Source organism: Tympanuchus pallidicinctus, unplaced genomic scaffold (genome assembly GCF_026119805.1).
Source record: "Tympanuchus pallidicinctus isolate F22 unplaced genomic scaffold, pur_lepc_1.0 scaffold1, whole genome shotgun sequence".
NCBI classification, from domain to species: domain Eukaryota; kingdom Metazoa; phylum Chordata; class Aves; order Galliformes; family Phasianidae; genus Tympanuchus; species Tympanuchus pallidicinctus.
In genome coordinates this window covers 70774375-70787576 of record NW_026294618.1, presented here as the reverse complement: position 1 = coordinate 70787576, position 13202 = coordinate 70774375, and the positions used below count along the sequence as shown (strand labels likewise).

General features: G+C 37.1%; 1 protein-coding gene across 4 annotated transcripts in view; it reads left to right on the top strand.

The window, feature by feature from the left end:
* Positions 1-13202, top strand: part of SIPA1L2 (signal induced proliferation associated 1 like 2) — a 141099-nt gene that overhangs the window by 87937 nt on the left and 39960 nt on the right. For all 4 annotated transcript variants that reach the window (XM_052702425.1, XM_052702196.1, XM_052702344.1 and 1 more), the window contains exon 10: positions 2582-2856. In XM_052702425.1, the coding sequence (XP_052558385.1) occupies positions 2582-2856 (275 nt within the window). The remainder of the gene's footprint in view (positions 1-2581; positions 2857-13202) is intronic.

Below are 13202 nucleotides of genomic sequence, written 5' to 3'. Positions count from 1 at the left end.
GGAAAGGTAACAAGGTGTTAGATCTGCTTAAACTTCCCATGAAATTGCACCTAGTCAAATCATCTGGCTCAGGTGGTGAAAGGATTCTGTGACAGCTTTAGCCAGTCTCAGTGACATTGCACTGTCCACAGCTGTGTGTTTCCATGCCCTTCCCATAAAGCCCTGAATTAGGTTGGATCATGCTTCTGTAGGATGCACACAATAAGCTACTGAGCTACTCTTCCCAAATTCTGGCTCAAGTAGAAAATGGAGAGGGAGAATGATATACAGACACCAGCCTCCTAACTTAAGGTAGCTAAATTAGATGTCAAAAGTTGGATAATGTGCATGCCTTTGTAATGATTACTAAAATAAAGTGCAAACAGTGTACCTGCAGACAGTGAAACAAGGCATGCTCTTCATTCACTATGACCTTGGGAAGATCCCTTGACCTATGCTGTTAGCATATACGTCTGTAAAGGGAAAATATTTGCCTTGCAGGAGAAAGAATGATATACATTATGAACAAACATTTTTGATAATATGATTTGATAATGTCAGGGTGGTTAGGCACTGGAATGGGCTGCCCAGGCAGGTGGTGGAGTTACCATCCCTGGAGGTGTTCAAGAAACATTTTGATAATGTACTGAAGGATATAGCTTAGTGAGAAATATTGGTGATATGCAGACAGTTGGACTGGATGATCTTGGAGGTTTTTTCCAAGCCTGGTGATTCTGTGATTCTATGTTTTGCTAGTGATTAAGTTTTTGCTGTAATTGTAGTAATGGCGCTAACATGCATACTGGTTTTGTGACAAAAACAAAGAGGAATGTTAGAGAAACTCATGATTTTATCTTGGAAGTGAGCTAGGATTTGGTCCCTGGAATCTGGCAAAGTAGCACAGCATACAGACTGCTGTAGGTTTACTGAGCAAAACTTCAAAGATTAATTACGTTATATATAAAAATGAGCCTAATTAGCAAAATCTGCATTTAAAAGTTTTTGAGTGTTCTATATAGGGACAGAAATAATTTTAATTGAATAAAGTTTCTAACTTTCCTAGTGACATGCAGATCTTATCCCATTTTAGAGGTCTGCATCTGGAGGTGGTGGTGGCTAGGAACCTGACTACAAGTACAAATAAATCAAAATGATCTACATTGCTGAAGTCTGGAAAAAGAGCTGCTGCTAGAAGTCAAATGTTTGACTTAATTTGGCTCATGTTGTATCTTCAGTATGTCTAATACTGAAGAAAAAATGCATGTGCACCTGCAATCAGTCAGCCTACAAGAGTGAGGCAATTGACAGGAGAGGACTTTACTTTTTTGCTTATTTTGAATTTTGAAGCTAAAGCAGTTGTTATGTTTTAATAAGATATAAGTGGCGTTCAGTTCATGTTGGGCTGGGGTGAGGGAAGGAAAGGAATTTGACACAGGACAGCTGCTTCCATTGGGCATGTAAGATTTTAATATTGTGAAGTGTTCTGTTCATTTTAACTTATCAAGAAACCAACAACCACAGATGTCAGAACTATGATTAGTATTAGTATATTAAACATTTAATGGCAATTAAATATGAGGGCTGCTCTGAAAGTAATGCCTCCTATTTTATTATGTTGGCCCATGATGTCAGAGATGTATGTTAGTGGTATGGCAGTAGAGGTTGAATCCTCCCACCAATATTCTGTTAAATTGTTACTGTGTGACAGATGCCAGTAGAGTGTGACAAAATGGTGTCTATCATAGAAGTGTGTATGAAGCAAAGGTGTGTCACTAAATTTCTCCATGTTGAAAAAACTGCACCCATTGACTTTCATTTATTCTTAGTGAATATTTAATGGAGAACAAACAATGGATGTGAGCACAGTGAGGTGGTGAGTGGTGCATTTCAGCAGTGGTGACAGCGATGGTGTTTCACCTTCACTGGTACAAATCTGTTAAGAGCACAGCATGCAGTCTCTTCTTTATCACATGTGTAAATCTATAGCTAATGGTGGTGTCTGTGTTGAAAAATAGTGTTTTGTAGCTGAGAATTTATCAAAGTTACTGTGCTTTTTGTATCTGTTATAGTTTCTGTGGAAATAAAACAGGAGGTATTATCTTGGAGTGACCTATGTATTTATGATCTAATGTCAATTGGGTATAGGGAATAAGTCTTACAAGGAGTGGCTGAGTGGACTGAGATTGTTCAGCTTAGGGGAAAAAAGACTCGGAGGAGACATTATTGCTCTCTACAACTACGTAAAATGAGGTTGTAACAAGGAGGGGGTCTGTTTCTTCTCCCAAGCAACAAGCAACAAAGGGAGGTGTAGGTTGGATGTTAGAAGATGCTTCTTCTCTGAAAGAGTTGTGAAGCCTTGGAGCGGGCTGCTCAGGATGTAGCTGAGTCACCATGCCTGGAGGTATTTAAAAGATGTGTAGATCTTGTGCTTAGGGACATGGTAGACTTGGCAATGCTAGGTTAACAGTTGGACTTGATGATTTTAGAGGTCTCCACCAGCCAGAATGATTCTGTGAACAATACATGGCTTTATACTGCTTCAAAAGTGATTTGTCTGTGTGTTCAAAGAAATGAGTGTCCTAACAATTTGATACCTTTTTAGATAGTGACCAGAGGATGCGAAACCACAGAAATGACCCTTCGGAGGAATGGGTTGGGCCAGCTTGGATTTCACGTGAACTTTGAAGGAATAGTGGCCGATGTGGAGCCCTTCGGTTTTGCATGGAAAGCAGGCCTGAGGCAGGGGAGCCGCCTGGTTGAAATCTGTAAAGTGGCTGTGGCAACTTTGACTCATGAACAAATGATTGACCTTTTACGGACATCAGTAACTGTAAAAGTGGTGATTATTCAGCCACACGAGGATGGAGCACCTAGAAGGTAAGGAACAACAGTCCTCAATGTGATATTTGCATCTGTTTTGTTTTTCCTCTGACACTGCTTACACAGTTTCTCTGGAAATAGATATTGATGTTTAAAGATAATACTATTGAGACTCTTAACAATCTTTTCCCAAAAGTGTTTTCCAAAACAGTTATTGGTTTAGAACAGAAGATACAGTGAGATCTTGTAAGAAATTTAAAGGGAAATTTACATTTATGTGGCTTGAAAGAGCAAGAAGTAAACTTTATTGCGTAATGATTGAGCCACTATGAAAGCCTGTGTGACTTCTTTCCTTCCACAGGCTGATTTTATATTTCAGTGCTAATTGAAACCTGGAATCTTCTGACAACTATAGCTTTTATTTCTTTCTAGTTTCTGTGCTGACTATGGAAAAGGATTGTTATTATTTTCTTGCATTGAAATTTTAGCAAAATTAGGAAAACAGTACATAAAGAATACCAACTCCTAGAGTCCTCCTCAGTTTCCACAGAAATCTAATTTATTATTATTAAATGTTGTTTTTAACCTGTGAAATCATCTCTTAAAGCAATTTTTTTTTTTAAAAAAAAAACCCTTACTGGAGCATGAAAGAACTGGTCGCACGCATTCGGGAAAAGACTGTAGTAGAAGTTATGGTGACTGTGCAGTTGTTCTCAGGGATGAAGTGCAATGTTTTTGTGTCAGCATTACTTTTTTTCTTCTGTGACAAGTATGTCTGCTCTTCTCTCTATTAATATTATTGAGGTAGATAAAAAGTAGGTAAAATATAAAACTTTATTATAATGTCTTTTATCACGCACTTTTTCAGACATTTTAATTTGGCTTATTCTGAATGAGAACTGTACTAGAGTAAATTGGATTACTTGTCTACTTGTAAAAGGCCATCTTTAAATCTCTCGTTGATTTTTAATTTAACAGAAAAAAAAATAGATGTGTTGCTTTTGGCAAGACAACAATCCTTGAAATTTTACACAGCATACAGTTCTGTGAAGTTGGTGCCAGCTGTACATGAATACTGTTTAATTGGTGGCAATTATCCAAGTAGACATTGGCCTGATGAATGACACAGAAGTGCCCTTCCCTGCCTCAACCTGCACGTTGAAGCATTGGGTTCCTTTCTGAAGTAAATGTCTGTGAATGTAGAATACTATCATTTTGCTTAGTTGGATAGAATTTGCAATTAAGCATCTCTTTGCTTAGCTTTGCTGTTCTCACCATCTGCTTCTGGGTATGAGTTTTCACTGGCTTGTTTGGTATACATTTCCAAGTTGTTTGCAGAACATGAGCTTAATGAGCTGATCGTATTATGTTGAAGGTAGTGTGTATTTTATAGTCTCTGATAGAAAAATACGTACTGTATGAGTTGTTATCTTAGTTACATGTTTAAAAATAAAACATTAAAATTCCACATCAGCTTAAGATACATGGCACACTGTGTGTAGGAGGAGTTTTAACTAAGGAGTGCCATCAAACTGGGAAAGACCTACAAAAGCTGTTCTTGTTTATAAATTTTTTGCATTTTTGTCAACTTTGTAACTAATTACTAAGGAAAATGATTTTTTAAAAAAGTGTTTCTATTCTAAAATGTGAAGAACACATGGAAATATTTTTCAGCTCTTTTCAGCATATCTCTGTAGTATAAAATAGAAATGTTCTTCAGTGCTTCTTTTCTCTCAAATTCCAGCTTCTCACTGAAACAGAAAGCCGCTCATTTCCCCCTCTGACTCCCAAAAACACGTAAAATGCTTTTGGCCACCTAGTTTGAAAAGCATCTGATAAACTGAAAGTTTTGAGCTTGCCTGACCCAAATGTTTATAATATAGAGCAGACAGAAAATTGTATAGATACTAACTAACAGGATTGACAGTTTCAATTAGCAAATGTGACCTGTGACACTGTGGGATGAAAAGAAGGCCTCTGTACTTGGCACTGGTGAGGCTGCTCTTTGAATACATCCTTTGAGTAAAAGTCCAAAAACAGCTGAGGTTTAATTTTACCACCCTCCACCATCATTCTGTTGGTGGTATTGAATAATGTCTACAGTGTGATTAAGATCATTTTTTATGGCTGCTTATTCACTGGATTTATTAAAATAGTGCATCCCACAAAACCATGATTATGCTTCAAGCAATAATCTGAATAATCTATTACCAGTCAGTTTTGCAAAATGCCGTGTCACACTTCCTTCATTTCCTTACTAAGAGATGAAATAACATGAGGTTCAGTTCAATCCTTGTGCCAAATTACACGTGCCAACTGCCTACAGTTATGTATCACTAATCCTGGGACCCCTATCAAACTTAATACAAATCCTAATGGCTTGTATGAGAGAACTAAGTGGTGTGGATTACAAACATAATCTAGAGTGTGGCTTGGAAACCTTTCTCTTGTAGCTAAGGAAGGCAGGATATTCAAATTATAATTGAATCATAATTCTACCACTTCTACAGGGACCACCTGTAGAGTTTTCTGGCATGTGAGTGTAATCAGTGGTTCCACAAAACAAAAAGCATCCCTTTTGCAGGATTAAATGTGCCCTGATGAAGGTTATATTCGCTCTCTAATTGCATGCCAATTGTCTGTTCTCAGTATTCACCTCTATTTCAAAACAATCAACAAAACTAAAACACATTTCTACCCATGAGACATTTGCTACTCCAAAAGCTTAAATCTCTGTAGTCAAATATTCACTGAGAAAATTAGCAAAGAGCTACTAACAAATTTTTTTTTTTTGGCTACTAAATATTTTCTGTTTTGTGTGTGTGTGTGGGGGGGGGGGGGGGGGGGGGGGGTAGCATGAAATTATTTGAATTGTTGAAGTGTTTAGAAATGAATGTGTCACAGAATGGTTAGGAAAATGGAAGGAGAGTTTACTCGCTAAATGTATTCCGTTACTTAAAGTACATCCCTCTACCTGTCGTCTTGATAGGAGTATATGCAAAAGCCCCAGTCATGGGTAAGGATTTCCAGGACTTGCTATCCTGTGGAGTTAATGAATTTGAGACAAAGCTCCTACTCTTTTCAGATTGCTCCAGCAATTAAATAATCATGAACAAATAGAGAAATCGTAATTATTTACATGGCACCAAGCTGATATTTAGTTAGAAGGGATAAATGGGTATTAGAAAAATATACTGCTTTGTAATTTAAAGAATTTGAGAACAAACGTGGTTGTCAGTACATTCAGATCTGAATAAATATCTTTGTGTCATATTTATTTCTGACATGTCTTTCCCTTCAGAGTTGTTGATGTATTCTTCTGTTGTCAATATTACTGCAGCTCAGTAGCTAAAACTATACAGACTTTAACAAGAGAATAACAATTCACTTACAATTTGCTTTCACCTGTGTTATCACAGTAATGCTCAAGAACACTATCTCCTTAATCAGTCAAATCCAATCAAAGAATTCAAGTACTTGTAAATCCATTTTAAACTCTAGACTGTTGCGTTCAGTTCAGAATCTTTAGTACTACATCAACCCTTATGTGTCTGAGTTCAATTATGTATCAAAAATGCTTAAACGATTTCTGGAAAGTTTAGAAAGCGAATGAAGCTTAAAGTAAGATATTCAGGATGGATGGGAAGCAATAGTCCAAGTACAACCACTGTAGGAGAAGTGGCAGTGGTAGTTTCCACTTGTTTGTGAACAGGCTTTTTTTCCTGTTGTTGCCGGTAATTTTGAAAATGGAAATATTTTTGTACCTGCAACTAGAACTGCCTTGGAGCTGTTATTAAACACAACTGCATTTCTTTTGAGATTTTCTTCTCATAAACTTTGCAAACTTTTATGTGCAAAGTAAACATAATGACCTTCAGTGCTTTCCAATTCTGTTACTTGTTCTTAAATGGTTGTGATTTTATCAGACAATCATGTTTTTAAGGCTTCTTTAAGTAACAGATATCCAGCAGAGTATTGAATGTTTGGAAAAGTAGTTTAAGTGTGAAAGAGTTAACTTAGTGGAAGAGTTCAAATCTTAAGGGTTTTTTTGTCATAAACTGGTGGGATAGTTTATAGGCCACTTTTTTTTTTTTCTTTTTGGTCCCTGGACTGAGTTCTTTCCTAATAATGTAGACAGTGTCACAGTAAGACCTTCTGGCTCTCCCCAGCACTGTGAAGTGCCTGCCACTCCTGCCTTCAGAAAGGTGACGGAAAGCAGCAAACCACAGAGCTTATACATACAGAATGGGACATCCCATACTGTCCATATACTGGGCCATAAAAAAGTGTGTTCTGTCTCTTGTCTAAATAAACAGATGATCATGGTTCTGTAATGAAAAAAGGAAAAATACTTCCTTGTAAAAAAAAAAAAAAAAAATCACTTTTTTGTTTCATCGCCCTCAGTATAATTTTCATGGAAAAGAATTTGTGAAGTTGGCCTTTGTTTGTACCTACAATTTGCACTTTAAGATCTTGCTCTAAATCCATCATTCTTGAGAAAGTGGGGATAAGTAAATGCAGCATTGCTGTAATCCTTGGTGAGCTGAAACTTTATTCAACTAGCATCTTTTTCTACTTTGATGTGCATCAAAATAAGGGAAAATCTAGGCAATATATATAACATGTGGACTCTACCCAGGAATAATCTAACAAAAAAAGTAGAGATAATAAGGTGCAAAATTGAAACCAATTGTGAGTGCTTATCATATTTTTGATCCAAGAAAAAACATATTTGAGTTTTCCTCATACTTGAGTTATGAATTGAACTCATAGCAGGAGCTATTTATAATTGCTGAAGTTTTGTACAGTTACTGTAGGCAAGCAATAAAAAGGGCAATACTAACATACAGAGCTCTGTGGAGAGATGGACTTCAAAATTCTTTAATTCTTCTCTGTTATTCAGTGTGATTGAAAAAATCCTTGAGAGTGCCAAATGTTTGTGTTTTGAAACTTAATGTATTGCTTACTCAATTGTGGCTCAGCAGAGAATTTTTTGGTTGTAAATACGTTGGGGCATATGTAACTGATATTACACAAGATATTTTTTAAGGATCCAGTATGGATATAATATATTTGGGTTGGAATATGCAACTTGTCTACAGAAATTGTGACTGATTTTATCTTCATTGAAAACTTTTTTCATTTATGGGAACACAGAATAACTCAGGGTAGAATGGATCCCAGGGATATCTGGTCCAACCTTCTCAAAATAGCAATGGCAATGAGGTGAATCCAGGTTATTGAGGGCTTTATCTAGTCATAGATTCAAAAACTCCAAGGATGGAAACTATGTAACCTAGGAAACACGTAATACTTTCTTTTCTTCAGTGAGAGTCACTTGCTTTTTATCAAGAAAAGTATTTGGTAGGTTTTAACTTATTTTAACTAGAGAGAATAGAGGAAAAAATGTCAATCTGTGTGTGTATATGATATAAACATCTATTTAAGAAGCTCCAGCTCAATATTTGCAATTATATGTATCTATACAATATTAGTGTATCATTCAATGCTATAAGCTGATCTACTAGACAACTTCACTGGGTATTTTTTTTATGCTGAACTAAGCCTTTTTCCTTAATTTAAAAAAAATCTTAGTGACTCAAGGTAAAACTGTATCCTACTGCTGATTTATATTGTATCTCTTTTATTTGGTTTAAAGCTTTCTCATTTTATTATCATTTGGAAAGAATACCACAGTGTCTACCAGTATCAGACAGGAGTTCTATCTCTTCTGTCAGATTATTCGCTAATTTGAAGCAACTTCTAGCTCCCCTCTTTTTACTCTTCATGTTTGACAAGTTCATTGGTATGCCTAAATTTCAGAAGACCTAATCGTGTGAGTTGAATGAGATATTTACAGTGCCAATTGTTGTTCAAATTGAGACCGCAATTCTAGCTCATTCAATATGTTATGCTTGTTTATCTTCTAAGGCAAGAACTGTATGCATTAAGAATGAGAATCATAGAATCGTAGAATCACAAGGTTGGAAACGACCTACAAGATCATCTAGTCCAACCATTTCCTCATCACCATTGCCACCACAAACAAAACAAACAAACAAACAAAAAACTCCTCCAACTTTCTTAAAAGGAAATAATTTCTGTTACTATCTTTAGAACTGAGCTTTCATTTCTAGGGAAGTGCATTAGTGGAAAAAAATTCATGGTTAGGTGTTGAAGTGAATATTAAAAATAAGTGACCTTTGCTTACATTCTGTACAACTCAAAGTAATAGCAAATTATCGTTTCGGGTAAAATGTTTGCAAAATCCTGCCATTGAATCACACCTCTGTTATTGATTTTTGCTTAATAAAGATAATTTTTCTTTTTCTTCTTTCCAAGTAACAGTAAGCATGGCAGCAAAGAATAATTGTATGCAAAGATACAATTTTCTCCTATGTTTGACTTAGTAAACTTACGCATTCACATAATGATGAAATGATTGAGGTTGGAAGTAACCTCTGGAGGTCATCTTGTCCAGCCTCCCTTACTCAATTAGGGCCACCTAGAGAAGGTTGAATATTTCCAAGGAATGAGGCTTCACAACTTCTCTGAGCAACCTGATGTACTTATTCACAGTTCTCATTTCACTAGTAAAATAAATAAATACAAATTTTATGCAAAAGTGCCTCTAATGTTCAGAGTGAACCTTCTCTGTTTATTTTGAGCCCAATGAACCTAAGCACAACAGAAAAGAGCCTGATTCTGTCCAATTCTCATCCTTCCATCAAGTATTCATATGCGTTGATCAAATTCCACCCTTTCCTTAACCATGATCTTTTTTGAGCTGAGAAGTTCTATTTCACTTAGATTTTGAATTTTCCGTTATTTAACTAAGGAGTTTCTTCTCTGCCCATTTCTTCAGCCTGTTGAGAATCCCTCTGAATGTCATCACAACCATCCTGGGGTATCAAGCACTCCTTCCAGTTTTGAATCATGAGCAGTCTCTAAGCACATACTCTGTCCCCTCATCTGGATCATTAATGAAGATGTTAAAACAGGATTGGACTCAGTATTGAGCCCTGGGGTTCACCACTGAATACTGTCATCTAGCTCAACCATACCACTGATCATATCTCTGTGAGTCTGACACTTTTCAATCCAAACATCACTATGCGTGCATCTAGATCACACTTTATGTATGTACTGTAGCTGATAGAAGCCCCGGGTATTCAAATTGTTCACTTGGTCCCTCAATCAAAGTAAAATACATATATGCATAACCATTTAGAGTACGCTTGAAAGATTTTTATCTTTATCAGAAGTTATAGTCAGTCTGTCATTTTTCTTTTGTTAAAGAAATGGATGAAAGTTTCAAGTAGCAAAGTTTAAAATACACCTTCAGAACTATGTTTCACTGAACTGATCTTAAGATTGGTGTACTATCAGTCTAGATGATTACTATGCCGTGTGCAATTGCTGAAACTTGTTGATAGCTTCATAGTCATCTGTAGTTCAGTGTCTTTATTCTGTGTCAAAGAATTCAGGAGATATTAATTTAAGTCTTTTTGCTGGTATGGGAAACTGCTTTGAAAAATATCATTTATCCTCACACTGAAGTAAAGAATGAAAATGTTGGAGGATTCTCGATAATCTCCCTCTTCTGATGCAGCCTTAGAATATTGTTGGTCTTCCAGACTACAGGAGTATGCTGCAGGCTCATGCCCAGCTTTTCGTCCATTAGGGCCCACAAGTACTTGTCTGCAGAGTTCTTCTCCCAGTCTGTACTCATATCTGGGATTGCCTCTACCCAAGTGCAGCACCTTGCATTTGGCCTTGTTAAACCTCATTAGATTCTTAAGTGCCCACTTTTCAGCCATGTCCATGTCTGTCTGGATGGCATCTCTCTCTTCTATTGTGCCAATTGTACCAGTCAGCTTGGTGTCATTGGCAAACTTGCTGAAAGAGTGCTCAATGCTACTGTCTGTGTCATCATTAAAGATATTGAAAGAGTACCAGTCCCAAGTCAGACCCCTTGCGAGCAGCATTTATGGCTGACCTCCACCTGGACATAGAGCCATTGACAACAGCCCTCTGGCTGCAACCATCCAACCAGTTCTTTATTCACCTTATAACCCACCCTTCAAATCCATCTCTCTCCAATATAGAGATAAGGATGTGGTGCAGGACCATGTCAAAGGACTTGCACAAGTCTAGGTAGATGACATTAATTGCCTTTTCTTTATCCTCTGATGATGTCATTCCATCATAGAAAGCCGCCAGATTGGTGAGGTATGATCTTCTCATGGTGAAGCCATGCTGGCTGTCTCAGATCACTCTTAGAATGGGAGGAATTTTGCTCCCTGACCCCTGTTTAGTGCTCCCAGGACACAAGTGGTGTGAGAAGCCTGAGGAAAAGAACATAAGTACCTCAGTCTTCTCCACATGTGAGTAGGCCAGCTCTTTTTTTTTTTTTTTTTTCTCATTTCTCAAATTCATTTGCCTGTTTCTTCTGCCCAACGTCTCTAAAGAATCCCTTTTTGTTGTTTTTCACATTCTCTTACCAAGTTCAATTCTATCTGTGCCTTGGCTTTCTTGGTTCCATCCCTGCGCATCTGAACAGCATCTCTAGATTCTTCTTAAGCCACCCACTTCCACTGCTTACACTTTTCCTTTTTTTTTCCTTTTTTTTTTCTTTTCCCTCATCCTGACCAGCCTTGCTCGTTTCCTGCCTCATCTGTCTTATTTCTTATTCAGGGGGATGAAGAGCTCTTGGGCTGTCAGAAAAGCATCCTTAAAGTGCTTGCCAGCTCTGTTCTGTTGCTGTGTCCTTCAGGATAGTTTCCCAGGGGATCTTGTCCAACAATTATTGAGAGCCAAGTTCAGCTCTCCCAACTCCAGCTGGGTACCAGAGATGGAAGAAAAGGAGCAGTGTGACAGCATCCAGCTGGCACCTTGGGACTGACAAGATCCATATCTTTTGGTTATCTCTGTGTTGAGCTGAACTTGGCTCTCCTGAATTTCAGGGTCCTGAATAACGTTTTCACCTGCTACTTGCTCATGGCTGATTCAAGTATCTTCTGAAATGAGATCTTCATCTTAATTCTCTCTCTCAATTATCTTTAAGATTATTTCAGAATCAGATTTCATTCTGAACTCAATTCTTTCAGAACTCAAATCCTTATGTCTTTACTTGGTTCTTCATTTATTGTCTCTGTTATATTCTCTTTGTTATTTACCTTTTCCATATCTTAGTCTGGAGTGCTTAGATGTTGGTTTTCCCAATCCTGGGTTTTTCAAGTCTTCTTGCAGACTTCTGGTTAATTTTGAAAGTGTTTCTCTTCAATGTCACAAAAATCCATCCTATTTGTTTTCTCAGTAATTCTTACTTCTTGCCTGTAGCTTCTCAAGCCTTTACCCCTGCAATTACAATCTTCTTATGTATTTGTCTTCATATTGACTGGGAATTGGAGATGTGCCTTGCTCTTCTTGAGTACCACTTTCCATCAGTGGAGACTGCAAGGATTGTTACTGCCTCACTGTTTGCTCTGTGAAGTCAAACACCATGGTTGTTTTGTGTTTTTGTTCTCCCTTTTTTTATTTCCCGACTAGTTCCTTTCATCTAATGCATGTGTCCTGCCTGTATTCCTCCTGCCCTTTTCATACAACATTGTGGGCATAGAGGCTTTTAAGAAGCTTCAAGTTGTTTGTCAGCTTGCTAATGCCAAGATTCTGTAATAAAGATCGAAAGACAACAAAGGTTCTTTCATAAAGGAGAGATTGTCAGCTTCAGCTCTTCAGAGAAGGACCTGACAGACAGTTATTATCCCCCTAAAACTAGGAGAGAAAAAGTGGGAGCAGCCTTGTGACCTGAGCTTGCCTTAAGCAGTTGTATACATCTGTTGTGTAAAGAAATTGTTTTAAACTAAAACACATTTAATATTTTTCAAATGATATTTTTCCCTTCTTTGATGCATGTCTGGACTACTTAGATGTCATAACTTGGGAATGTTTTTCTTTTCATTTTTTACCAAATAAGTTGTCTGAGGCCATTTGGATTTTATCCAATATCTTGAGGTTGCTCTGTAGTTGACGTAGAGAGTCAATAGAGTTCAGGGGTAATCTCTGGGAGCTACTTCAGAGAGTCACAGAAAAGAAAATGTATGTTTATCTTACTTAATTGCACAAGTCTAAGAAAAACTAAGCTAATAAATTCTGCTTTTTAATCAAATCTATACAATTATATGAAATCAATCTGTTTTATCATATGGATTTAATAGATGCACGGCGAGTTCTCCTTGTGACACCTTGTGAGAATTGCTGGAGAGTAAGAATAAACATATACAGTAATAGAAGAGATTACTTTCAAAGTTTAAGTTGGAGGAATGTAACTAGTTATTGTACTGGCACATGTAGATAATAGCTCTTTATTGAGCAGGATGATATATATTGATTTGAAATGG